Genomic DNA, 27313 nt, shown 5'->3' with positions numbered 1-27313 from the left:
ACACACACACACACACACACACAAATGAGTTCATGTAAAACTGGTGAAATCTGAATAAGCTCTGTGGATTGTATCAGTGTCCGTTGACTGGTTTTGATATTATACTGGTAGTTAGGATGCCAACATTGGCAGAGGTGAGGTAAAGGATGCACAAGACCTCCCTGCAGCTTCCTGTGAATTACTTCAAAATAGAAATTTCAAAACAAACAAAAAACCTTAGAAGAAACCATTAGAGATTCTAAGCAATAAACTTATAGAGTATTCAATCATAAAATTTTGAAGACCTCCACTATGTCAGTTTCAAAAAACAAAAACACCTTAACAGATTTACTAGCATTCATACCTAAAAAAAGTCAGTTCCTCAAGAGAAGATCAGAACTACTTATGATCTGACATTAATAAGGGGATATTCAAGGTGACATTTAGCCCAATACTGTTATTTTACATATGGGGAAAATGAGGCTCAGAGACAGGAGGCTACTTGCCCAAGGTCATACAGCAAAGAAGAATGGTGGAAATAAAATCCTCTTGGTTCCCGGTTTCAGTGAGGATGATAAGAGGCTCAGCAGGGGAAACAAGGTCAAGTGCCTCCCCCTCTGTGAGCCTTTCTCCCTTAAACTCTGTAAAATGTCTGATTTGAGTATGTAAAGTGCCTAGCCCAGTGCCTGGCACCTATGGTACTTATAAACTGTAATTTCCCTACCCCCTTTGTTGAGAGAGGGGCCCCAATGCCTTCATTCAAAGCCAGAGGGAAAGAGACAAAGACTGCAGCCACAGCAGGGAGTCACCCTCACCTTCCTTCCAGCGCCCCCTGATTTCTAGACCTCTGGTAGGGATTGATCCTGGTTATGTCCTGGGGGTAAGGTTTAGGGTCACCATGGAGATCCCTGGGGGGATGGGGACGACATTTCTGTTTCTATGGTGACAGCCTGAGAAGCAGGATGTGATTTGGAAGAAAGGTTGGGGAGCATGGAGTTCTTTCCATGGAGATGGGGAGGGGGCTCTCTGAGCCTCACCTAGGGGTGGAGGTAGGGGAATTAGAGAAGTGAAGCCACTCATCTCCATGGCAACAGATGGGGAAGGGGTGGAGTCACCTAGGGAACAGCGGGAGGTGAAGCTTTCTATCTGTGATGCTAGAAGGTTGCTAGGGGTATCGCTTAGAGCTTTTTTTTTTTTTTTTTTTTTTTTTTGCGGTATGCGGGCCTCTCACCGCTGTGGCCTCTCCCGTTGCGGAGCGCAGGCTCAGCGGCCATGGCCCACGGGCCCAGGCCACTCTGAGGCATGTGGGATCCTCCTGGACCGGGGCACGAACCTGTGTCCCCTGCATCGGCAGGCGGACTCTCAACCACTGTGCCACCAGGGAAGCCCCACTTAGAGCTATTTAAATGTTATAAGTGGTCCTCCATGTACCACCTAAATTCATCTCTCATATCACCAGTATGCCTCCACATTTTGGAAAGACTGACCAGTATACCTACTGTAGTCTCTCTCAGAGCTACTGTGGAGCGCAGTTAAGACATTATCTAAGTTCTTTGGAAATAAGTGCTATACAAATGGGCATGCAGTAGTAGCTCCTGCTTGCCTTGCGATCCACAAGGGCAGGGGTTTTGTCTGTCTCATTCACTCCAGCGCCTAGAACGGTGTCTTGCACATAGCAGGCATTCAATAAATACATGTTGAATGAATTAATTACCTACCTCTTGTTGCTTCCAACTGTAAGTTCCAATAATAGTGAAATGCTTCAAGTTCCCTACACATCCTATCACCATTCAAGACTCAGGTTTGGCATCATCTCCTTTGAGATGTGTCACTCTCAATGTATCACTATAAAATCATATACCACTTTACATTGACTTGTTGTCTGTCTCCCTCACCTGGCAGTTAGAGCTTCGGGAGCAAAGACTATGCACATTTATATCCCAGCAGCTAGCACAGTGGCTGGCACATAATAGGTCCTTAATAAATATTGAATTAAACCAAATGCCTCCCTATTGCTTACAGCACATCAAGTCTACACACTTCTGGCTGACTCCACATCCTCCATAATGTGGGCCAGCCTACTGATTCAGCCTTGCTTCCTTTTACTTTTTAGCACTATCTGTTACACGTTCATTTCCCCTTTCATTCTTCACTAGGTCTGTAATTTCCCCCCTCTTTTGTAGTATAGTATAGTGGTTAAAAGCATGGGCTCTGGAATAGGATCTGGATTCAATGGAGTTGGGTTCAAATCCCGTGGTAAGGGGACACTGAAGGGCCAGTTACTTTAACCTCTCGGAGCCATAATTTCCTCGTCTGTAAAATAAGGATATAACAACACCTATTTCTTACGGCAGTTGTAGAGGTTCATTGAGAAAATGCATATAAAATACTTAGCACAGTCATCTGGCAGGAAATGAGCACTCAGAGAAGGTAAGGTATTATTGTTTTGTCATTCATTTAACATTGAGTCCCTACCTAATGACCCCACAGTGTCAGGTGCTGTGCTGAGGTAAACAAAGTCGAACAAGACACTCTCCCTGACCTCAAGGAGCTCTCAGGCTACTGAGAGACAGCTGTGGATAAAGAAAACCATAGTCCAGTACTGTCATAGGGAGATGAATAAAGTGCTGTAAGAGCTAAGAGGAGGGCACCTCACCTGCAGGTAAACGATCAGGAAATGCTTCCTGGAGGAAGTGATCCTTCAGCTAAGTTGTCAGTACTAAATACAAATTTGCCAGGCAGACAGGGAAAGAAGGACATTGCAGGCAGAAGGCACGACCCATGTAAATGCATGAAGGCCTAAGAGGACATGATAGTTTGGAGAACTAGGAGAGTCCGCTAAAGGTGGAGCTTAGGATCCATGGGTGAACAGAATGAACAGAATGAAAAGGATGTCAGCAGCAGGTCAGAAAGGATCAGAAAGTCAGGTATGGAGTTTGACCTTTAACAGAATGCCCCCCTCAGGGCTAAAGTTATTCCCTCCATTCTTACCAAATTCCTATTTGACTATTTGTTCACTGGTCTTTCCCATTGAACTGTGGGCCCCTTAAGGGCTCAAACCCAGTGTCTTGTTCTTTGAATTTCCAGTGCCTAGAATTTAGGTAGCACATAACTAATGTGGAAAGGAAGGGACTTCTGCAAGGTCACACAGCTACTCAGTAGCAGAGGTAGGACTCAATATCAGTCTCCAGAGTGTTTTTAACTGTTTTACCACATTCCTCAGAGTTGGATGTAAAAGTAGGAATTTAAATCTTTCATTTAATTCAGTCTTCATTGTACTGGAGTTTTTCCTTTCATGGCTTAATGAACTTCTTGCTACTAGTCAGGCAAATTCAAATCTCAGAAATACTTAGTGAAGATAGTTTGAACACTAGGGATTAAGTCATTATTCCATATATAATTTTTGGCAAGTTACAGCCTGCTCTTGGCTTTACACTGTGCACAATTTGATCTCATCTAGTGTTATTGCTGGCATTACAGGTACAAATATCAGTAGAATATTACTCACTCAAGACAAAACAGCAGTAGGCCAAAGAAGGTCTAAATTGCCAAGCACCTCAATTCAGACAGGCAGGAAAAGGTCTACTATACCATTTCTCTCATGACTCACAAAATTTATCTCAGAGAACAAATCTGTGCTGATCCAAACATGACAAATGAACATCCATCATTTCGATCGGGGAGTCACAACAGGAAATACTTGAAAGGTCATCTCATTTCTATAGCTATGCACAGATTACTTAAAATGCTTTCTACTATTTTCCTGGACTTTAGTTTCTCCCCATTCCGACTCACTCTATATACTGTTGACCTGTTAGTCATCCTAGCTCTATGACTTTGGGCAAGTTACCTAACTTCTCAGGGTCTCAGTTTCTTCATCTGCTAAATGAGGGGGCTGCGCTAGATTAGTGCTTTTTATACTGTGTTACTTAGAGCCCTCGAGTCCCTCAGAAGTGCTTTGGTGCCTTGGGTGCCACTGCACAAGTTGGGGAAAAGATGGGCTGAGTTGGCAGGCTTCTGTGTATCTACTTCAAACACAGCAGCCCTTTTAAAAACTATGGGCCTGTCTAAAATTTGGTTTGGAAAAAGAGTTCTGCTACTACAAAAAGTTTAAGTGACATTATACTTACAAGATTTCTAAGGGCCCTTCTGGTTGCCCTAAACTAGGATTTTAAAAAAAAATCTCTCATACACAACTGGGATTTAATGTGATAAAGTGTTTACACACAGAAACACAATAAATGACTCATTTTTATTATTACTTTTTTTCTAACCACTTTTTAATCTTGGTATTATCTCAGTAAGATGCAATTCAATATTTAAAATGATGATGTGAATATATGATATGCACTCTGAAAATAACTGGCGATTCTCATGAAGACTGTCATTTTGAAAGCCATAGAAAAATGGCTTACAAAGTTCAAGACCAGATTCAAATTCTGCGTATTTTTTTTTTTCCTCTTAGGCAACAGTAAAGCTATGTCTTAATCCAAGCAAATGTGCAGGAACAAATTATCTTTAGTCTCACAATTACTGTTTCTAAGTCTCCTTCACAAGTACTATCTTTCTTCTTTGTATTCTTGGCCAAGGCTGACCCTGAAATTTCAGTTTACAAGACTCATTAGAGGTGCCAGGCAAATCAAATTGGTGATTCACCAGAGCTTCCTTTCCTCCTCAGCTTCTAAAGCAGGTTGCAAGGGAAGGCGTATTAGAATCACCTGGGAAGCTTTTTCCACCCACACTTATGCCCCACTCTCCTCTCCTTCTTGCCAAGCACTGGTTTAGCTTGGGGCTTCATTCTGTCCCACATGAAAGGCCTCTCCATCTTTTTAAATCCTACTTAATTTAAGATAGATGGAGTAAAAACAATTGAACTTAGAAGACACTGGCTTTGTCACAACTCGTTGGGCAAGTCACTTATCTGGTCTCAGGTTTTTTTCCTATGATTTTTGAGATCCTCTTCCAACTTTGAAATTCATGGAATTTCATGAATTTCATGAAATGAAATGTCATGTCTAAGAAGCTTTCTGACTACTAACATAAAATGACTTGTCATTTCTTGGGTTTCCAACAACCTATGCAGTACAACATATCCCCTAGTTATATACTGTCCTATATTGCCCTCTAGTTGTTTTTACATGAAAAGTTTTTTCTTCTCAATGATAGTGTAAACTACATTTAGTTTAAAAGCTTATTTTCCAGGGCAGGCAACATGCATTTTACTTAAATTAAATCTCCTAGGACAACTCGGGGTGTGTCTTATGGTAATCAGTATATATTTATATTGATTTGTTCAAAGCAATGAGGTCCCTTCTTTCAAAGTCCTGGAATTATATTTTTACATCAGCGCTGTACAGTAGCTGTTAGCCACAAACGTGAACCCAATATGTAATTCTAAGTTTTCTAGTAGGCACATTAAAAAGTGAAAAGACACAAGTGAAATTTTAATCATATGTTTAACCCAATATATACAAAACATTAGCATTTCAACATGTAGTCAGTGTAAAAATTATTGAGATATTTTACATTATTTTTTCGTAATAAGTTCTCAAAATCCGGTGTATATTTTACATTGAAAGCACATCTCAATTCAAAATAGCCACATTCAAGTGCTCAATAGCCCCATGTGGCAAGTGGCTACCGTGTTGAACAGCGCAGTTCTGTGTAATTAAGCTGCTTTCCAAACCGATCACTTATTTTTCTATTGATATAATGACACTGGGCACTTAGTAAGTACCAGGCACTGGGCTAGCCGGAGAGGTGCAAAAGTTAATCAGACTTATAGTGGTAAGGGAGATAGATTTGTAAGTCACTAGCTGTAATACAATGTGGTAGGTGTTCTGATAGAGATGCACAGAAAATTTTCATTTGGCGGGGGAGAGGGGCTCAAGGAAGCTTTCACAGAGGAAGTAACTTTTCAAAGTGTGTGTGTGTGTGTGTGTGTGTGTGTGTATAGGAGGGGTGACGGTAACTTTTGAATGTGTGTGTGTAAAAGGGGTTGGTAACAGTAACTTTTAAATGTGTGTGTAGGAGGGGTGAAGCGACGGGAAAGAGAGCAGGCGAGGATTGGCTGGGAGGAACCCAGAGCTCCAGCTGCTGGGTGGACGGAAGCCGGAGGGGGACGCTACTTGCAAGACCCTGGCCGCCCCGGCCCTTCAGGCCAGGGAGAGCCTTGCGAGGTAAGGCGCACGCCTGGCCGACTCCGGAGGCGCGCCCGCGCCTACCCTCTCGCACCCGCCCTAGCTCCGAATTCAGCCTCGTCACACCCGCGCTTCAGAGCCTACGGCACTGCCCAGACCCGGATTGTTTGCGCGTTGTGTGTCTGTAACAGATGCCTACTACTGTTAATAGGCAGCCTGGTAAAATGAGTCTATGGAAACGGTTGCTAGGTTTAGCTAACAGCCGCTTCTGGCAGCTGTCCGACGCTTAGGTAACAATGGAGCCGCTGGACCAATGCTGCGCCCCTTCCGGTTTCGTTGCTGGCAGCCCAGCCCATCCGTCCCAGGGTCGGAAGTGAGGTTTTCCGTGTTCTTCCCTGCCCCAAGATGGCAACAGCCGAAGACGACTTACTGCTGCCGCGGCTCCCCGAGCTGTTCGAAACCAGCAAGCAGCTTCTGGACGAAGTGGAAGTCGCGACTGAACCCACCGGCTCCCGGATCATCCAAGATAAGGTGTTCAAGGGGCTGGACCTCCTGAAGAAGGCTGCCGAAATGTTATTGGAGCTCGACTTGTTCAGGTACGGGGAGAGGGTAGTATGACTGAGAATGTAGGTAATAATAGTTACCAAGGGCGAAACCATTGATCCTGGGTGCAGGAGACCTTTAAAACCCGGAGCCTTTCTTTCCTACGTCCCACTACGACCTTGTGTACATTGTTTCCATTCTCCACCTCTCTTCCGAGATACTTAATATCACACAACTCTGCTCCCTAGTGTTGGCTATTTGTATAGGCAGTGGGTGTGAGCGCTCAGCCACTGTCAGTGAAGAAAACTGGCAGCTGTTCCCGGTGCCTCCTCCCTTTGTCCCACCTCCACCCCCACCCCAGCCCTTCCCTCCCCCAGGAAGCCAGGGCCACAGTTTGAATACCCAGGCAGACTTCACAGCCTCCTCTTTGCTCTTTCCAGCCGAAATGAAGATTTGGAAGAGATTGCTTCCACCGATCTGAAGTACCTGATGGTGCCAGCATTTCAAGGAGCATTCGCCATGAAACAAGTCAACCCCAGCAAGCGTCTAGATCATTTGCAGTGGGCTCGAGAACACTTTTTAAACTACTTAACTCAGTGCCAATACTACCATGTGGCAGAGTTTGAGCTGCCCAAAACCAAGACCAACTCTGCTGAAAATAACACTGCTGATTCCTCCATGGCCTATCCTAGCCTCGTTTCTATGGCATCTCAGAGACAGGCTAAAATAGAGAGGTGGGTCATTTGAAGACTGCCCAATGGCAGTGCTGTTGGGGGGGAGGGGTGCATGTTTTTTTTCTGGGGGGGGTGGGAAAAAATGGTGTGTGTCACTCTTTGGGTTCTTATTTAGTATAGGCCCTGGTGAGAGCAAACTCCTGAGTTTTTCAAGAAGCCTCTGCCTTGGTTGAAATGATCATACCTAACTGTCAGACCCCTAGCACCTTATGGTTGCCAACAACAGCAATGTAGTTTAGCACAGTGTTTCCCAGTCTCTCCCACATCACAGCATAGCAATACTCACATGGTACAGTGAGGTAAGTATCTCTGAAGGGCACAAATATCTTGTAGCTATAGTCCATTTATGGTCAATTGATTGAGAAGCTCTGTTCTAACAATAGTGGATCAGGTGTGTAACATCCTGAACTAATCTTAGTGCTGATAGCTTCATTATGTGACCTTGAACACCTTGCTTACTCTCTTAGTTTAGTTTTTTAAAAAGAGTGCTCATAGTGTTTAGGAGCTATGCTAGGCACCGGGGATTCAAACTGAGTATGGGCGTTTGTATGGATATGGGTGGTCTCTGCCTTGGAGGAGCATACAGTGTGGTGAGGAAAAGAGGCATAGAAACAGTATAAATTACAAAAAGATGTGATAGGGAAATGCACAAGGTATCAGGAGAGCAGACAGGAGGGGCACCTAACCAAAGAGGGAGCAGGAGAGAGGAGAAGGCTCCCTGGACGAGGTGACTCCTGTGATGAGTTGTTTAAGGATGCATTGGAGTATCGTCTAGAGGAAGAGGAAAGGAGGGCTTTAGCCAGCAGAGATAATAGCATTAGTAAAGCTACAGGGACATTAAAGACCACAGTGCTGGGGTGGGGAACAACTGTAAGCAATTAGGTGATGCTAGAACACAAAGTGGGTGGTGAAGAAGGGGAAAGAATGATGCTGAAGAATGTCGTAGTGTTCAGACCAAGGAGAGCTTGGGGTGTGGGGAAGGTGAAAGGACGACCTTGTTCCTGAGAACTTCGGAAGGGGGTTTGAATCCCAGCTCCAAAATTTAGTCATTCTGATTTTGGGTAGGTTGCTTAATCCCTCAGTGCCTTAACTTCCCCAGATGTCAAATTGGATAATAATAGGTCCTATAAAATAGAAGAGAAATGCATAAAAAGCTCTTACCACATTGTCTGATACAGTAAGCACTCAAAGTCAGCTATTGTCATATCTTTGTAGCTGAGTACAGGTCGTGGAATGAGAGACCTGGGTTTGAGACCCAGCTTTACTTATAAGCCATTGGACTTGGGATAGCTTATGTAACCTGTCTGAGCCTCAGGTTTCCTCATATGTGAAGTCTAAGTAACAGTGGTACCTATCATAGGGTTAAGAGGCATTAATAAAATAAACCACATAAAACAGCTAGCACAGTATCTGTTACATAGTAAATATTCTATAAATGTTACCTATTATTAGGCCATGCTGAAGAGCCTGAGATTTGTTTGGTGACTAGGGATCCACTGGAGGTTTTTTTTTTTTTTTTTCCTTAAAGAGTAGCAAGGTCATATTTGCATTTTAACTAGCATACTCTAGCAGCAGTTAGGAAGTATTCTGAGGGAGAAGATTAGATCCAGTTACGTCACAGAGGTGATGAGACTTTACTACTACAATGGCAGAAGGGATGGAGGGGATATATTTGTTTATAGGGTTGAATCTGCAGAAAACGATCAATTGCTTGTGACAGGTAGGGTAGAATGAAGCAGCAAGGAAGATGTCCATGTTTCTGATGTAGATGGTGGGTGGCTGTGGAACTCATTGAGATGGGGGAATAGAAGAGGAAGAACAGAGAGGGGAGAGTATGAATTGTATATTGAGACATGTTGCATTTAAGGTGCCTAGGAGACATCCAAGTCAAGGTATCTGTAGCATGAAGCTCAGTGGAGAGGCCTGGTCTAGAGAGCTGAAAATTGATTGATTCATTTAACATATTTATTGAGCCTTTACTGTGTGCTAAGTAATGGAGACCCAGACAAAGTCCATGCCCTCATGGAGCTCTTGTTTTGGTGGAGGAGACAAACAGTAAGCTAGTAAATAAAAATGTGATTTTAGGTGGTAAGGGCTTTAAAGAATAATAAAGTATGGTTAAGAGCTAGTGAGTGACAGAGAATGATTTTTGAGGAAATGGGATAGACTGATATGAAGTGGAATTCAGTATCATGTCCTTTGTAAGAAGGTAGGGGCAGCCTGTTGGCATATAACAGGTAGTTTAAACAGTGAATTTGATATCCAAATAATCGTAATATATCCCCCCCCAAAAAAAAGACTGTAAATGCACTAGAGAGATACAAATGGTGTTGTGGACAAAGACCAGGGAGGGATCACATCTGGTTGGAGGGTTAAGGAAAAGGTTTCGGAATGTAGTAGCATTTGAGGTGAGACTAGAAGGATGCAAATTAAAAATGCAAATTACAGGTTAGCCTGAATGTAAAAGTAATAATACTCATTGTAGAAAGTTGGATAACAGAACATTTTTTAAATTAAAAATAAGTCTTCATCCTAGCACTCAGAGATGAGCTTTTTTAACTATCTGATGCATTTCCTTCCAGATACATAGTTATTTTAGTTAATAAATTTAGAAGAATACCATAAATATAGTTTTTTTATCCTTTTTTTTAAACCTAACATCCTGTTTTGATTTCCCTATGTCTTTTGAAGCCATGGTATTTAATGGTTAAATAGTATTCCAGCTTACAGTCATATCATAATTATTTAAACTAATCTTTTATTGTCAAATGCTTAGCCTGTCTATGGGTTGATTTTTTTTTTCTTCTTTTTCTTTTTTTTTTTTTTTGCGGTACGCGGGCCTCTCACTGTTGTGGCCTCTCCCGTTGTGGAGCACAGGCTCCGGACGCACAGGCTCAGTGGCCATGGCTCACGAGCCCAGCCGCTCCGCGGCATGTGGGATCCTCCCGGACCGGGGCACGAACCCGTGCCCCCTGCATCAGCAGGTGGACTCTCAACCACTGCGCCACCAGGGAAACCCTATGGGTTGATTTTTTATTTGCTATTCTAAGTAATGTTATGAGGAAACATAACTGCATCTGTCACTGTTCCTGTAGGACAGATTTCTAGAAGGACCAGTGCCTAAATCAAAAGGTTTGAATATTTTGACTCTTGATGGTAATTATATTGCTTTCCACAATAACAAAGTTTCAAAGTATGTCCCACTGCAACAGTATTGAATGGCAGCACTTAGAAAATCCAGATGGGCAAGCAGGAAAGATACCTCATTGTTTTGATTTACATTTCTTTGGTTAGAAAGCTTGATCTTTGAACTTTTTATTTTTTATTTTTTTTGCGGTACGCGGGCGTCTCACTGTTGCGGCCTCTCCCGTTGCGGAGCACAGGCTCCAGACGCGCAGGTTCAGCGGCCATGGCTCACGGGCCCAGCCGCTCCGCGGCATGTGGGATCCTCCCAGACCGGGGCACGAACCCGTGTCCCCTGCATCGGCAGGCGGACTCCCAACCACTGCGCCACCAGGGAAGCCCGAACTGCTGGCTTTTTAATCCCCAGATGTGCCCCCGCACTCATGTCTTTACCACCTCAATAAACAGACCACCACTCACCCAGGTTTTAAGCTAGAAACCTAGGAGTTAGCTTCAGTTCCTCCCTTCTGAATTGCCACATCCAGTCCATCAACAAGGCCTGCCAGTTCTAGCTACAAAATGTACCTTATGTCCTTCTGTTTCTCTCTTTCTCCACTATCATACCTTCATCTAGGCCACCAGCATCTCTCACCTGAAATATCCAAGCCATTAACTATAAAGACCTGGATGATCTGGCATCTGCCTCTCTCCAATCTCGTCATATATCATACTCCCCTTGTTCACTAGACTGCTGCCATAATAGCCTTCTTTCAGTTCCGAACAGATCCAGTTCTTTCCTTCTACAGAGTCTTTGTACATGTTGTTCTCTTTGCATGGAATGCTCTTCATTTATCTGTCTTTCTGGGCTTTGTCTTTCTCCCCTACTAGAATGTATACTCCATGAGAGCGGTAGCCATTTCTGTCTTGTTCTCTGTGGTATGTCTAGCACAGGGCTTGGTATATAGAAGGTGCTCAAAAAATATTTATTCTTGACAAGTAGGGGGGAACAACATGAGCAAAAGCCCAAGGCAGGGTAGCTGGAGGTATGTACAGGAAATGGAGAATAGTCTGATTTGGCAGAAGCTAAGAGTAGTATGGATGGAGGACTGTAAGGAAGTGATGTGTATGGAACATTGAAAAGGAGGAGAGGGGCAGAAAGACAAGTTAACGTGTTATAATAGTACTTCAACTGGGAAGAAGTGATAAAAATGAAGTTAACTATCAGAGATATTACTTTTGCAAGAAGCATTTATATGATTAGAAAACAAATTGTTCAAATCCTTATTTAATTTCTGTAAGTCCTCCATCCCCCACCTCATGACTTTACACAGTGAGGCCATCCTACATAAAACACCTAAATGGTATGTCCTCTCTCTCCCTCAAAACCTGTTTGTTCACGTATCTTCTCTACTCTAATTCCCATCTTTGAGGCGTGAGTGTAAGTCTTGATTAACTGTACCTACATTCTTTTGACAAAAATGGAGAAGTAGAAGCTGGGTAAGTAATGAGTCTAGTTTTAGATTTACTGAATTTAGGTCCTAAAGTGACAACTGGACAGCCATGTCCATAGACAGATGGAAATGTGTAACTAAAACTTATCAGACTGTTTTGCTGCTAGTGCTAAAAATTCAGGAGTGTCACTGGGTGTGGATAGTTTGCCAAGAAAAAACATGTAGAGAGAACAAAAAAGCCAAGGATAAAACCTTGGGGCCAATTAAGGGAGAAGGAAGAGGAAAGAAAGAGCAGAGGTAAGAGACTCAACAAGGTACAAGTAAAAGTACTTATAGAAAGAAGCCTGGGGAAGAGAGAGGACAAATGCCATGTCCTCTTTGAAGCTTCTCTCTACCTGTCTCCCCTCCCAGATACTGTAGCACTTAGTTTATGTTACTTATCAGGCCCTAACAGTCTGTTATTTTCTAGACTTGGAACTTCTAAAGGTCAGAGATCTTGACTAATTATATCCTTAGTATCCTAATTATATCATTATATCCTTGGTACCCAACCAGTAACTGGATCATAGTAGGTACTTGAGGTATCTTTGGGAAGGACAGATAGAGTGGTCATCAGAAAGATGGAAACAATATGGTATAGCAGAAAAAGCCTGGGCTTTGGAGTCAGACCTGGGGTGACCAGTCCAATTTCTGCCACCTAGTAGATGGGGCATCATCTAGCCCCCCTTAACCTCAATTTTTCCCATCAGATAACAATATATTGCTGCTTACAAAGCACTTTCATGAATATTGTTCATTTGATCCTCTTGACAGCCCCATGAAGCAGATATTATCCCATTTTAGAAATAAGGAAATGGGCTCTGAGTACTGACTTGTCCAAAGTTACATGGCTGGTAAGTGGCCAGGCTTTAAACTCAGGTCTTCAAATTCCCAGTTCTAGTGCTGTTTAGAAAAGAGAGAAGAGTGGTCATTTGAAAAGGCAGAACATGGATTGAGGGAAGGTGTTTCTAGGATAGGGGAAAGGCACTAGTAGGGTGAAAAATTGTAACTGCTAATGACAGGGAGGATGATTGAGTGAGGCTTGGAATAATGTGGGTGGGGACAGGATTGATAGCCGAAGTGGAATGGTAAAGACAACATTAGCTCCTTAAAGGCAAGAGGAGAGGAGGAAAGGTGAAGCTATAGAGATTTTAAGGTAAAAAGGGAAATTGAATTTCTACATTGGCTGGCCATCTGGTGAGCATGATGTTGGCATGGAATCCACAAAAGATGAGCAAAAAGATAGCTGAACAAGAGTGACCGTTCCGCTGAAGTTTGGTCATATGAATTTGTAGTTGACTCATTTGACACAAATTTGTAATTCGTTACCTCTCTTCAGCAGCTTGGGAACAGAAAAGGGGAATGAATGATGAAAGTGGCCCAGAGTCAGAAGGGTGACAGGCACTGGGGAATTCTAGTGTGATAGGGAGTGTTTGCATGCAATGGCTCACCATAGGAAATCTAGAACAGTGACAAAGGTCTAGGACAGTGGTTTACAATCTGTTCCTTCGAGCCCTAAGATTCTACCACAGTGCCTGGGTAGGGGGCATGTTGGGAGCCCTCCTCTGATTTAACCAAGGAGGATTTTATCTTTTATTACTTTTTGGAGTTCCAAATAAGCTCTCATAAGAAGAAAGGGCTCTTCTGCTAAGACAGAAAGGTTTAAAAAACCCTGGCCTCAAAGAATAGGAGTTCAGGAACTTAGAAGTCCCAAAGATGACTAGGAGCAAAGTCATAGAAGCAAAGGAAGTAGAGAAGAAGGAAAGACCAGAGAGTGTGACTAGACCGCTTGCATGCAGAGGATGGGGAAGGAAGCACAGGAACCTTATTCAAAGGCCCAGTAGACTAACCAAGAATTTACCCTGGATTACATACATTCTAAGGCCCTGATGTGTGTGTGTGTGTGTATTTTTTTTTCCTGACTTAGGTACATCCAAGAAAGAGGGTGGGGGTAGACGTGGCACCAGAGTTAAATGTTCTCAAGTGATATTTGTAATAGCATTCATGAACTAGGAATTGACCTGTGTAGTGTTTTACTCAGAAGGCCACCTGTGATGGTGCTGTGACAGTTATTTGTAACATTACATAAAGTGCCCACTTGTTGATTAAAAGGATCAGAAGAGCCTAAAAGTTTTTATAATAAAGAATGATTCCAGAGCAGAGGTTCTTGACTTTTTGTGGGTCATGGACCTCCTTAACTCTCCCCAGTAAAAAAAAAAAAAGAAAAAGAAGCATACACGTAGAACTCTATACAAAATTTGGGGGAGTTCAAGAATACCCCCCCCTCCAAACTCTGTCCGTGGACCTCAGGTTAAGAACTTCAGATTTGGGTGAACACCCACAGAGGAGCGTCTGATTCTGGAGGTCTAGAGTGGGGTTCCAGACATAGATATTTCAAGATACTTCTCTTGGAAGTTGTGGAGTTTTCCCTTGATTCCTCTCTTTGCCTCAAGACCTTACATCCAATAAATCAACAAATACTGTTATATTTTAATTATGTCCACATCTCACCACCTCCCTATTTCAAGTCACTGTCTCTCGCCTGGATTGTGGCAATATCCTCTTAATTGATTTTCCTGCTCTACCCTTGCCTCCCCTGCCCACAGTCTACACACAACAGAGTAGTCCATTAAAAAAAAGTTCATTTCATGTATTCTATTTTAAAGCTTCCAGTGGCTTTCTCTTCTCAAAATATCATGACATTTGATATTTCGTGTATTCTTGGCCTACAGCGTTCTACAAATTATGGCCCTGGCTATCTCTCTGACCTCACTTCCTATTATTCTTCACGTCATGCCAGCCACACTGACCTCCTTGCTATTTCTCAAACATGTCAGGCCAACACTCTCCCACCCCAGGACCTTCATATTTGCTTTTCCCCCTTAGAACACTGTTTCAGATACTGGCATGGCTTCCATCCTTATTTCCTTGAAGTCTTTGCTCAAATGTCATCTCTTCAAAGAAGTCTCTCCTGATCACCCCTACTTTCGCACCATCACTCTATCCACTTTACCTTGCTTTTTTTGCTTCTTCAGAGCACTTCACCACCACCTGACTCATCTATTTCTTTTTGTCTGTCTTCTCACACTAGAATGAAAGCTTCAGGAGAGCAAGGACTTTCTTGTATGCACTGTTGTGTCTCAAGCACTGAGAACAGTACCTGTCACACAGTAGGTACTCAGTAAATAGTCCAATGAGTGATAGATGACACACTAGAATACATCTTGAAAAGGACAGGCAGGGTGGATATGAGTCTTCAAATTATACTAGGATGAGTTAGAGGAGCTGGAAATGCTTTGCCGAGAAGAAAAGAAGAGATTACCATTTTTTAAGCTGTTTCACAAGGAATTCCTGCATCAATGTCAGGTAAATGACCCCTAAGATTCTATGACTATTTGAAGCTGTAATTCCCAAATGGACATTGTATATACTAAGCACCCGACCTAGTAAAGGTTGATGTCATAAAATTACTAAGGCTCTCCCATCTCAAAATATGATGGGAAGAGTTGCTCAGATCAGGTTATCTCGATATTTTTCTGGTTTCAGGATGTATTCCTCAGCTTCTGCTGATCCTTTCCTTGCCTTGTAGTCTTGAGAGAACTGCCTTGGTGGCAAATTCTGAGGTATAGAATCTGTATTTTTGCCTAAATGGAAATCGGTGTACCTGGTCATTTGTAAAGGTAACATTGTATTGTGGCCTTCTTTTGAAGGAACACCTCTTTATTTTTAAGTTCATGGCTAATGTGTTTCTGTGGAACAGATACAAGCAGAAGAAGGAGGTGGAGCATAGGTTGTCTGCACTGAAATCTGCTGTGGAAAGTGGTCAAGCAGATGATGAGCGTGTTCGTGAATATTACCTCCTTCACCTTCGAAGGTGGATTGGTATCAGCTTAGAAGAGATTGAGAGCATTGACCAGGAGATAAAGATCTTGAGAGGAAAAGACTCTTCAAAAGAGGTAAGCCTGGTCACTGCCTATATCGCTGAAAAAGCTACTGTCAGAGATTTGAATCTTCTACAGGAGAGTAATCGAATTAAAATCCTTTTAAGTCTCCATAAAATCATTGTTCTTATTAAGATTAGTGGAGGAAGGCTGAAGGTTCACTAGGATAGCTTTCTTTCTAGTTTATAGTATTGTTTCCCAGTGCTTTCTAACCTGTAACACACTTCCAGTCTTTTGTAATTTTGTGCCATGCCAGGAGGGAGGGAGGCTTCTCTGAAGTGAAAATTGGTTTGGGCTGTGAGCAGTCATGACTGCTGAAGGAAGGCATAGGGAGGTGGGCCTTGAAAACCTGTGCTTGACTGTAATAAACAGGAAGAGGGATAGGATGGGAATGAAGAAGAAGAGTGTAACTGGAAAAGAGAGAAAAGAGTAAAAAGAAGATAAAGCAAAAGACGTGGAATGTGTTTAGGTTGGGGGAGAAACCAGGATTTAACCTTACACAATGATACACTCTCACACCTCAGGTCACCCAAGTATGAAACACAGCAAGGACATCTCTGCACAAAATGTCAGGCATATTGGTAAAGAAAACTTGGTGTAACCCCACTTTGGCTGTCTCTGAAGATCATAACTGTGTTTTGGAGCTGCTACTTCAAAATATTAGGCTCTGCTGCCACTTACTTTTTGGTTCAGAATATAACATGAATTGAGTTGAATTTATCAGTTAGTCGCAGGCATTTAAGTCCTCAGAGAAACCTCTTGCTAATTCGATTTCCACTAATTAGCCAGGAGCTTTTGCCTCAGGGTAACATCAACCTAGTTTCTCCTGTGAAGGGATCAAAGAATGAACAATTAGTATTCTAAAGCCTTAAGGCCCCTTGGGCATATCTAGATGAGTGGTTTTCAAGAATCATGAGGCTGGACTCCTCTGGATCCTCCCATCTCCTTAGTTTGTTTTCTTTTTTTTTTTTTTTTTTTTTTTTGCGGTATGCGGGCCTCTCACTGTTGTGGCTTCTCCCGTTGCGGAGCACAGGCTCCGGACGCGCAGGCTCAGCGGCCATGGCTCACGGGCCCAGCCGCTCCGCAGCATGTGGGATCTTCCCGGACCGGGGCACGAACCCGTGACCCCTGCATCAGCAGGCGGACTCTCAACCACTGCACCACCAGGGAAGCCCGCCAGTTTTTTGTTTTTATACTTTCTCATTTGGTATTGGGATTGGCTCTGGAAGTGATGGAGTTTAGAACCAAGTGAACATCTTTTCTTGACCATAGTTTGTTTTGGTGTGCCCCTGGACAGCCAAGTTTCCTTGAAACATTTCTGTGCACCTGTATATGAAAAATACTAACCCATTCTTCCCCCCCTTCCATTTAGGGACATCCACTTCTAAAACACTCTAGGGAGCTCATGACAATTAATAGCAAAATTACATTGGACAGGGTTTTAGCAGAAGGGTCTTCATAATTCAACTTTAGCACTGAAGGCCAGGCTAAGGAAAGGGGCTTCAAATTGAGCTCAAGGGTTTTAGATGGAACAGGGAAGAAGGCTTTGGAATCTTCCTCTTTGGAGGGGAGTATTTTAAAGTCAAGTAATTTTTCACTTGTGGTGAAATGATTCCTGGGAGAGCTTTCTCTTCCTCCCTTTCCAGCAAGATACTTGGGCCACCTCAGGAGAGCTAACCAACCTCCACCATTAGTATTCTGCAGATATATCTTAGAGACTGATAAATAGGGCTTTTTAAGCACCTAAAGACATAAGAGCCTGCATAGTAGGGTGGGCAGAATGACAAGTACACTTCTGATAATTAATTTCCTTTTTAGGCATCAACTTCTCACTCATCTCGTCGGGACAGGCCTCCAATGAAACCGTTTGTTCTCACTCGGGACATGGCCCAAGCCAAGTAGGTAGTATTAAAAAGTGGGTTGCCTTTGCAAGCCCCCTGCTTTTATGGTTCATTTACAGTGCATGAGTACCAGAAGGTAATGGCTTCACCTGGAGAGGCTGTTCTTTCATCAGAGGTATCTCCTCTGATACTTTCTCTGTCTGTCTTCATCAGACATTTCCCTCACAAACTCGAGCTTAAAAATAGGCTAGAAAGGAAACCAACAAAAATTAATTAATTAACTAATTAAAAACAGAAAGAAGAAAAGAATCTAAGGGAGAATTGTAGACCTTAAAATTGTTTCCCACTGTTTCCTTCAGCTACAGTTCTCAAAAGGACATGTTTGCCTATCTAGGTTTTAATTCTGAGTTTGGGGATGCTTTTCCATAGGGTGGCAGAAGAGTCTTCTTCCTCTGTGTATCTTTTATACCCTCCAAGTATAAATACTCCTTCCATCGTATCATCACTCCTCTGTGGGGCATTAGCCTCCAGGATTGCTTACTGGGAGATGATTCTGGGCTATTTATCTTCTCATGAAAGCTCTTGCCTTTAATTCTCCTTCCTGGATGCCTCTTTTTACATATCCTAACAGGAGTTTGCACAAATCCTCAGAAGATAGCTGGGTAGGGGAACAAGGATGAAACAGACACAGGCTTTATCACTAAAGAGAAGAGGCTTTTTAATAGAGCTATTTATGTTTACTTTTCTAAATGCAGTGTTATTCTTGCAGAGTATTTGGAGCTGGTTATCCAAGTCTGGCATCTATGACAGTGAATGACTGGTATGAACAGCATCGGAAATTTGGAGCATTACCTGATCAGGGTATAGCCAAGAAAACATCAGGTATGGAGGGGTGGGAGGAGAGTAGTTATACTACTACGCTACCGGTCCCTAACTCTCGAGCAATTAAATTCAGACCAAGTATTGCTGCCCTTTAGAAGCAAAAGAAATCTGGACAAAGATTCTGAGTAATAGAAAGATTCTAGTCAGTATTTTATTTCATTTATTATTAAAATAAATAGCACATGATTTTGGGAGGATGGGGGCAGTGGGACAGCATAGTTTTTTAATTTCTCCAAATATCATGGCATAAAAACATACTGAGCAGCTAGATAGCAAAGCCAAAAATCCATAAATAGCAGTTCTGCTTCTGGTAACAGCAGGGTAGGTTGTATCAGGCCAACCCCTCCTATAGATAACAATTACAGACTGAACAGAATATAACAAAACAGCTATCTGAAGGCCCTGAGAGTGACCAAAATCAGACATAGACTGTAGGGCAGTCAACACTTATATAAGAAGGGAATGGTACTTGGAACTTCTTGAGGGCAAGGACTTTGGCTTACTGTGTTCTTGGTGCTCAGTTTGGTAATTAGATCATGGTAGGTACTTGGACGTGTGTTTGGGAGGGAAAGGTGGAGCTGGTAGTCGTTAGAAAGATGGAAGCAATATGGCACAGCAGAAAAAGCACGGACAGATCTGGAGTAACCAATTACTCCTACCACTTAGATAGGACATCGTCTAGCCCCTCTGAGCCTATTTTCCTTATCTCATGTATTATCTCACTTGATACTCTTAACAACCCCATGAAGCAAACATTCTTACTCCCATTTTATTTATTTATTTATTATTTGGGCGGGGGTACCAAATTACTTTATTTGAAGGAATGGTACTAAGGAAAGGACTTGTAGATGTTTTGGTACAACTTACAGAAAAGATAAAGGTAACCCAAACATGCATGCACTGCCTTGGTGACCAGGGAAGTCACCCCTGTGGCTACGAGAAGCCAGCCTAAGGCTTAGCTCTCATTATCACTATTTCCCAGGGTGTGCTTATCAAAGAGATACTGTGCCATGCCAGATGCGGGGGGGCCCCCATCGTGCACAAGTTGGTTACGTGGTCACCCAATTCTTTAGTGGATTTCACCTGCTCTTTCAGATAATGAGTCTCAATGAAGTCACACAAATGGGGGTCATTTTTCTCAGTGGCCAGTTTGTGCAGTTCCAGTAGTGACTGATTCACACTTTTTTCCAAGTGTAGCGCACATTCTATTGCATTCAGCCCATTATCCCAGTCATCACAGTCTGGTTTCTTGATATCCTGAAGGAAGATTCGGCCACCCCGTTGGTTCTGCAGCTTCATCAGTTTCTCAGCATGTTCCCTCTCCTCACAAGATTGGTGAAGAAAGTATTTGGCAAAGTTCTTCAAAGCCACATCATCACGGTCAAAATAGTACGACATGGACAGGCAGATGTAGGAGGCGTAGAGCTCCAGGTTGATCTGGAGGTTGATGGCGGCCTCCGAGTCCTGGTGGTAGTTCTGGCGCACCTGCGAGGGGGACGCGGTCGTCATGGCGGGCGGCTGAGGTGAAGCGGTGGCGGTGGCTGCACGGCGCTGTAACAGCGGCGGGGACCTTGGGGCGGTCGGAGGGCGCTGTGAGGTGGTGGCGAGGGCTGGCTCTGAGCGGCCGGCCGGAGCGGGAGATGAGCGCCGGGTTCCATCCAAGCACTGTTGAAGCAGGAAACCACGGCGACTCTCTGCGAGGACTGTGTTTACTCCCATTTTAGAATGAGGAAATGGTGTCTGAGAACTAACCCAAAGTAAACATAGCTAGAAAGTGGACAGGCTAGGATGTTAATACAGGCCCTAAAATTCCCACTTCCAATGCTGTTTCCACTGTAGCAAAGAGAAGAGTGGTCATTTGAAAAGGTTTCCTGTTTTTTTTATAACTTTTCACCCATGGGCAGGCTGCACTTGCTGTAATATGGAGGTAGGTAAAACTTGGATAGAAACCAGTCTTATCGGATGAGGAAGGAGAGGACTGAGTTCAGGGTGACTGTAGCAACTGAAACCTGAGAAGATATCCCAGGAGAGAACCACAGAGGAGGAGCCCTAATTGTATAAAGCCTGTCCAAATCTCTGGCAGACTACTAAGCTATACAGGATGGACTCCAAGCACCCTCGATAGAGCTAAAATAACTGAATGGATAACCCAGCTACTGCCCAATGCAGAGGAAACAGAATTTGGAATTTTCGTTCTAGACAAATGAAAACTTAACTGAAATGAAAAATCAGTACTTTTTAGAGGAACAAAACAGAATTCATAATCTCTACAACATAACCATTCACAAAGTCTGGGATTCAGTCCTCAACTACTACACGTACAGAAAAAAAAAAAGAAAATGTGACTTATACTCAAGAGGAAAAGCAATCAATGAAAACCAACCCCAAGATGACTCAGATGTTGAAATTAGCAGATAAGGACTTTAAAGCAGCTTATTTCTATGCTCAGGGGCATAGGGGAAAATATACTTGTAATGAATGAAAAGGTAAGAAATCTCAGAGAAGTAGAAACTATGCACAAAAAATTGTGGAACTGAAAAATACAATATCTGAAGTTTAAAAATCAAAAACCAGACTCATAGATACAGACAAAAACATGGGTGGTTGCCACAGGAGTGGGAGGTTGGAGAGGGGAAATAGGTGAAGGGGATTAAGAGCTATAAACCTCTAGTTATAAAATAAATAAAGCCATAGGGGTGTAATATACAGCATAAGAAATGTGGTCAATAATATTGTGATAACTTTGTGTAGGGACAGATGGTTACCAGATTTATGGTGGTGATTATTTCATAATGTATGCAAATGTCAAACCACTGTAATGCACCTGAAACTAACATAACATTGTATATCAACTATATTTCAATTTTTAAAAATTGGATGAGATTAATAGCAGATTGGCAATGACAGGAGAAAGGGTTGGTTAACTTGAAATAAGCCAATCTGAAGAAAAAAAAAAAAGACTGGTTAAAAACGAAGAGCCTCAATGACCTGTGGAACAATGTAAAAAGGTCTACCATATGTACAATTGGAATACCAGTAGGAGAGAAGAAAGAGAGAGAAGGGGCCATTAAAAAAAATTGAAGGAATGATGGCTGAAATGTTCCCCAAATCTGTGAAACACAAATTTAGAAATTTAGAAATAGCAGTAAGCCCTAACTAAGCAGGTTTTAAATACAGTGAAAACCAAGCCTAGGGACATCATAGTCAAACTGCCGAAAACAAAAGAAAAAGAGAATCTTAAAAGCAGCCAGAGATAAAGTACATATTACACACAGAAGAACAGTGATATGAATTGTTGTCACCTTGCCATTTGAAACAGTGGGTCCCAGAGATAGTGAAGTAATGCCTCAATTAAACACCCCAATTTTATTTATTTATTTATTTAATTTTTCATTGTGTTGGGTCTTTGTTGCTGTGCGCGGGCTTTCTCTAGTTGCATTGAGTGAGGGCTACTCTTTGTTGCGGTGCATGGGCTTCTCATTGCGGTGGCTTCTCTTGTTGCGGAGCACAGGCTCTAGGCGCTTGGGCTTCAGTAATTGTGGCACGCCAGCTCCGTAGTTGTGGCACAGGGGCTTAGTTGCTCTGCGGCACGTTAGATCTTCCCAGACCAGGGCTCGAACCCGTGTCCCCTGTGTTGGCAGGCAGATTCTTAACCACTGAGCCACCAGGGAAGTCCCTAAACACCCCAATTTAAAAATGAGTAAAAGACCTTAGACACCTCACCAAAGAAGATTATATAGAGGGGAAATAAGCATATGAAAAGATGCCCAACATCATATGTCATTAGGGAATTGCAAATTAAAACAACAGTGATCCCACTACACCCCTATAAGAATGGCCAAAATCCAAAATACTGACAACACCAAATGCTGGCATGGCTAATGGAGCAACAGGAACTGTCATTCATTGTTGATGGGAATGTAAAATGGTACAGACACTTTGGAAGACAGTTTGTCAGAAGTAATCATTCTCTTACCATACTATCAAGCAGTCATGCTCCTTGGTATTTACCCAAATGAGTTGAAGTTAGGTCCACACAAAAATTGCACACAAATGTTTATAGCAGCTTTATTCATAATTGCCAACATTTGGAAGCAACCAAGATGCCCTCAGTAGGCAAATGGATAAACTGTGGTACATACAGACAATGGAATAATATTCATTGCTAAAAACAAATGAGCTATCAAGACATAAAAAGACATGGAGGAACCTTAAATACATATTACTAAGTGAAAGAAGCTAATCTGAAAAGGCTACATACTGTATGATTCCAGCTATATGACATTCTGGAAAATGTAAAACTATGGAGAGAGTAAAAGGGTCATTGGTTGCCAGGGATTAGAGGAAAAGGAGGGATGAATAGGTAAAACACAGAGGATTTGGGGGGCAGGTAGACTATTAGTATGATGCTGTAATGGTGAATATATGTCATTATACATTTGCCCAAATCCATAGAATGTACAACACCAAGAGTGAACCCTAATGTAAACTGGACTTTGCATGATAATGATGCATCAGTGTAGGTTCATTGATTATAACAAATGTACCACTGCGGCTCGATGTTGATAGTGGGGGGAGGCTGTGTCTGTGTGGGGCAGGAGGTATATAGGAATGCTGTGTTCTTTTCATTCAGTTTTACTGTATACCTAAAACTGCTCTAAAACTAAGGTCTATTTTTAAAAATAATGCAAAGAGAGAAAGCTATAAAGTCAATGGAGAAATTAAAAGGGAGGAAGGCAAGAAAGAATGGAGAAACAAAAAACAGATGAGATGAACAGAAAACCAATAGCAGAATGGTAAATCCCAATCCAGCCATGTCAGTAATTATGTTAAATATAAATGGGAAAAAATATATATATATATGTAAATGGAGTAAACCTTCAAATTAGAAATCAGAGATTGATTACCAGACTCAACTGCATGCTGTCTACAAGAGGTGCATTCTACTTGTTTTTTAATTGAAGTATAGTTGATTTACAATGTTAGTTTCAGGTATACAGCAAAATGATTCAGTATTTTTGTAAATTATGCTCCATTATAAGTTATTACAAGATAAAGAGTATCATTCCCTGTGCTATATAGTATATCCTTCTTGATTATCTATATTATACATAGTAGTTTGTATCTGTTGATCCCATACCCCTAATTTGTCCCTCCCCACTTTCCTCTGCCCCCTTTGGTAGCCACAAGTTTGTTTTCTGTATCTGTGAGTCTGTTTTTCATATCCATTCATTTGTATTACTTTTTAGATTCCACATATAAGTGATATCACACAGTATTTGTCTTTCTCTGTCTGACTTATTTCACTAAGCATAATACCCTCTAGGTCCATCCATGTTGCTGCAAATGGCAGAATTTCATTCTTTTTTATGGCTGAGTAATAGTCCATTCTCTGTGTGTATGTATGTATACATATATACATATATATATACCACGTCGTCTTTATCCATTCGTCTGTTGATGGACACTTGGGTTGCTTCCATCTCTTGGCTATTGTAAATAGTGCTGCTATAAACATTGGGGTGCATGTATCTTTTCGAATTAGTGTTTTCCTTTTTTCTAGATATATACCTAGGAGTGGAATTGCTGGATCATATGGTAGTTCTACTTTTCGTTTTCTGAGGAACCTCCATACTGTTTTCCATAGTGGCTGCACCAATTTACATTCTTACCAACAGTGTACGAGGGTTCCCTTTTCTTCACATCCTCTCCAACGTTTGTTATTTATAGACTTCTTGATGATAGCCATTCTGACAGGTGTGAGGTAATACCTAATTGTGGTTTTGATTTGCGTTTTTCTAATAATTAGTGATGCTGAGAATCTTTTCATGTGCCTGTTAGCCATCTGTATGTCTTTGGAAAACTGTCTCTTCAGGTCTTCTGCCCACTTATTGGGTTGTTTGTTTTTTTGATGATGAATTGTATGAGCTGTTCATAATATTTTGGATAGTAATCCCTTATGGGTCACATCAGTTATAAATATTTGCTCCCACTGTGTAGGTTGTCTTTTCATTTTGTCAATATTTTCCCTTGCTGTGTAAAAGCTTTTAAGTTTAATTATGTCCATTTGTTTAGTTTTGCTTTTACTTCTTTTGCCTTAGGAGACAGAGCCAAAAAAAATATTGCTACAATTATGTCAGAGTGTTCTGCCTATATTCTCTTCTAGGAGTTTTATGGTTTCAGGTCTTATATTTAGGTCTCCTAATCCATTTTGAGTTCATTTTTGTATATGGTGTGAGGGACTGTTCTAATCTCATTGTTTTACATGTAGCTCTCCAATTTTCCCAGCACCACTTGTTGAAGAGACTGCCTTTTCTTCATTGTATATTCTTGCCTCTTTTGTCATAGATTAATTGACCATAGCCTATTTCTGGGCTCTCTGTTCTGTTCCATTAATCTGTGTGTCTGTTTTCGTGCCAGTACCATGCTGTTTTGATTACTGTAGCTTTGTAGTATAGTCTGAAGTCTGGGAGCATTATACCTCTGGCTTTGTTCTTTTTCCTCAAGATTGCTTTGGCAATTCAGGATCTTTTGTGGTTCCATATGAATTTTAGGGTTATTTGCTCTAGTCCTGTGAAAAATATGCATATTTTGATAGGGATTGCATTAAATCTGTAGATTGCTTTGGAAAGCATGGCCATTTTTTTTTTTTTTTTTTTTTTTGCAGTACGCGGGCCTCTCACTGTTGTGGCCTCTCCCATTGCGGAGCACAGGCTCCGGACGCGCAGGCTCAGCAGCCATGGCTCACGGGCCTAGCCGCTCCGCGGCATGTGGGATCTTCCCAGACCGGGGCACGAACCCGTGTCCCCTGCATCGGCAGGCGGACTCTCAACCACTGCGCCACCAGGGAAGCCCAACACGTTGATATATTTTTGATGTGTTCATGCGGAGAGGTGAACTCCACATCTTCTTACACCACCCTCTTGATCTCCTATCAAGAGATGCATTTAAATATAAAGGTACAGATTGGTGGAACGTAAAAAGATTTTTTAAATATACCATGCTAACAGTAAACATAAGAAAGCTGCAGTAGCTATATAATGTCAGATAAAGTAGACTTCAAGGCAAAAGGTGTTACTGGACTTTCAAAGGGACATTTAATGCTGATAAAAGGGGCAATTTATCTGGAAGACGTAGCAATCATAAACATATTTGTGACTAATAACAACCTTCAAATTACATGAAGAAAAAATTGACAGAATTAAATGGAGAAATAGACAAATCTACAGCCATAGTTAGAGATTTTCATACTTCTCTTTCAGTAACTGAAAGAATTTCTGGACAGAAAATCAGTAAGGACATAAAAGATCTGGAGAAAACTCGCAGCCACCTTAACCTGTTTGACATTTATAGAAAAATATATCCAATAACTGCAAAATACACCTTTTTTCAAATGCACATGATATGTTCACTAACTTAGACCATATTCTGGGCCACCAAATAAGTGTCCATAAACTTTCTTTTTTTTAATTAATTAATTAATTTTTAAAATTAATTAGTTAATTAATTTGGCTGCATTGGGTCTTAGTTGTGGCACATGGGATCTTTGTCGCGGCACGCGAGATCTTTCATTGCGGCGTGTGGGCTCTTCATTGCAGTGTGCGGGCTTCTCTCTAGTTGTGGCGCATGGGCTCCAGAGCGCGCGGGCTCCGGAGTTGTGGTGCACAGGCTTAGTTGCCCCATGGCAGGTGGGTTCTTATTTCCCCAACCAGGGATTGAACTCTTGTCGCCTGCATTGGAAGATGGATTCTTAACCACTGGACCACCAGGGAAGTCCCTCCATAAACTTTCAGAGATTGAAATTGCACTATGTTCTCTGACCACAATCTAATTCAGTTAGCAATCAATGACATATAGGAAGTCCCTAAATATTTTAAAATTAAACAACATACTTATAAATAACCCATCAGTCAAAGAAGAAATCACAAAGAAAATTAAGAAGTATTTTTAACTGAGTGATAATGAAATACATTAAAACTTGTGGGATACAACTAAAGCAGTGCTGAGAGGGAAAGGTATAACTTTCAGTAGTTATATTAGAAAAAAGAAAGGTAAAATCAGTTACTAAGGTACTAACTTAAGAAGTTGGAGAAAACAAGAACAAAATAAGCTTAAAGTATATGGAAGAAAGGAAACAATAAAGATGGAGAACCTCAGGGGGGGTTGGTGGTCGTAGTGTTGCACAAAAGTCAAACATATGTATACCCTTATGACCTGGCAGTTTCACTCCCAGGTATATACCTAAGGGGAATGAGACCATATTTCCTCAAAAGGCTTGTACAAGAATGCTCATAGCAGCAGCATTTGTAATATCCCAAACTGAACACTACTTAAATGCCCATAGATAGTAGAATGGATAAATAAATTTTGGCATATTCACACAGTGAAATACTATTTAGCAATAAGGTTAAGCAGACTATAGTTCTTTACTTATAAGTAACAAATATAGCTAAGTTTTACAAACATAATTTGAGTAAAAAAAGTCAGACACAAAAGAGCATAAAGTTCAGACATAGCTGAAACTCGTATATGCTGGTTAAAAGCCAGTGTGGTGCTCACCCTTAGTGGGAGATCATGAATGGAACTGGACCTGAGGGGGACTTCTGAAGAGTTAGTGATGTTTTGTATCTTAATCTGGGT

At 41.8% G+C, this 27313-nt stretch overlaps 1 protein-coding gene and 1 pseudogene across 2 annotated transcripts in view; one reads left to right on the top strand and one right to left on the bottom strand.

The window, feature by feature from the left end:
- Positions 1 to 6493: 6493 nt before the first annotated feature.
- The window catches only part of IGBP1 (immunoglobulin binding protein 1), a 38672-nt gene continuing 17852 nt past the window's right edge, over positions 6494 to 27313 (top strand). The window contains exons 1-5 of the mRNA XM_081223316.1: positions 6494 to 6715; positions 7103 to 7396; positions 15770 to 15965; positions 17769 to 17848; positions 18561 to 18673. Of these exons, the coding sequence (XP_081079442.1) occupies positions 6525 to 6715; positions 7103 to 7396; positions 15770 to 15965; positions 17769 to 17848; positions 18561 to 18673 (874 nt within the window). The 5' untranslated portion in view covers positions 6494 to 6524. The remainder of the gene's footprint in view (positions 6716 to 7102; positions 7397 to 15769; positions 15966 to 17768; positions 17849 to 18560; positions 18674 to 27313) is intronic.
- Positions 19551 to 20407, bottom strand: LOC308609600 (ferritin heavy chain-like; annotated as a pseudogene). Its single transcript has one exon. The product of its transcript is annotated as a ferritin heavy chain-like (transcript).

Source organism: Mesoplodon bidens (assembly GCF_964165515.1).
Source record: "Mesoplodon bidens genome assembly, chromosome: X".
Classification (NCBI taxonomy): Eukaryota; Metazoa; Chordata; class Mammalia; order Artiodactyla; family Ziphiidae; genus Mesoplodon; species Mesoplodon bidens.
The sequence above is the reverse complement of the archived record's forward strand: the minus strand, read 5'-3'. Positions and strand labels throughout refer to the sequence as shown.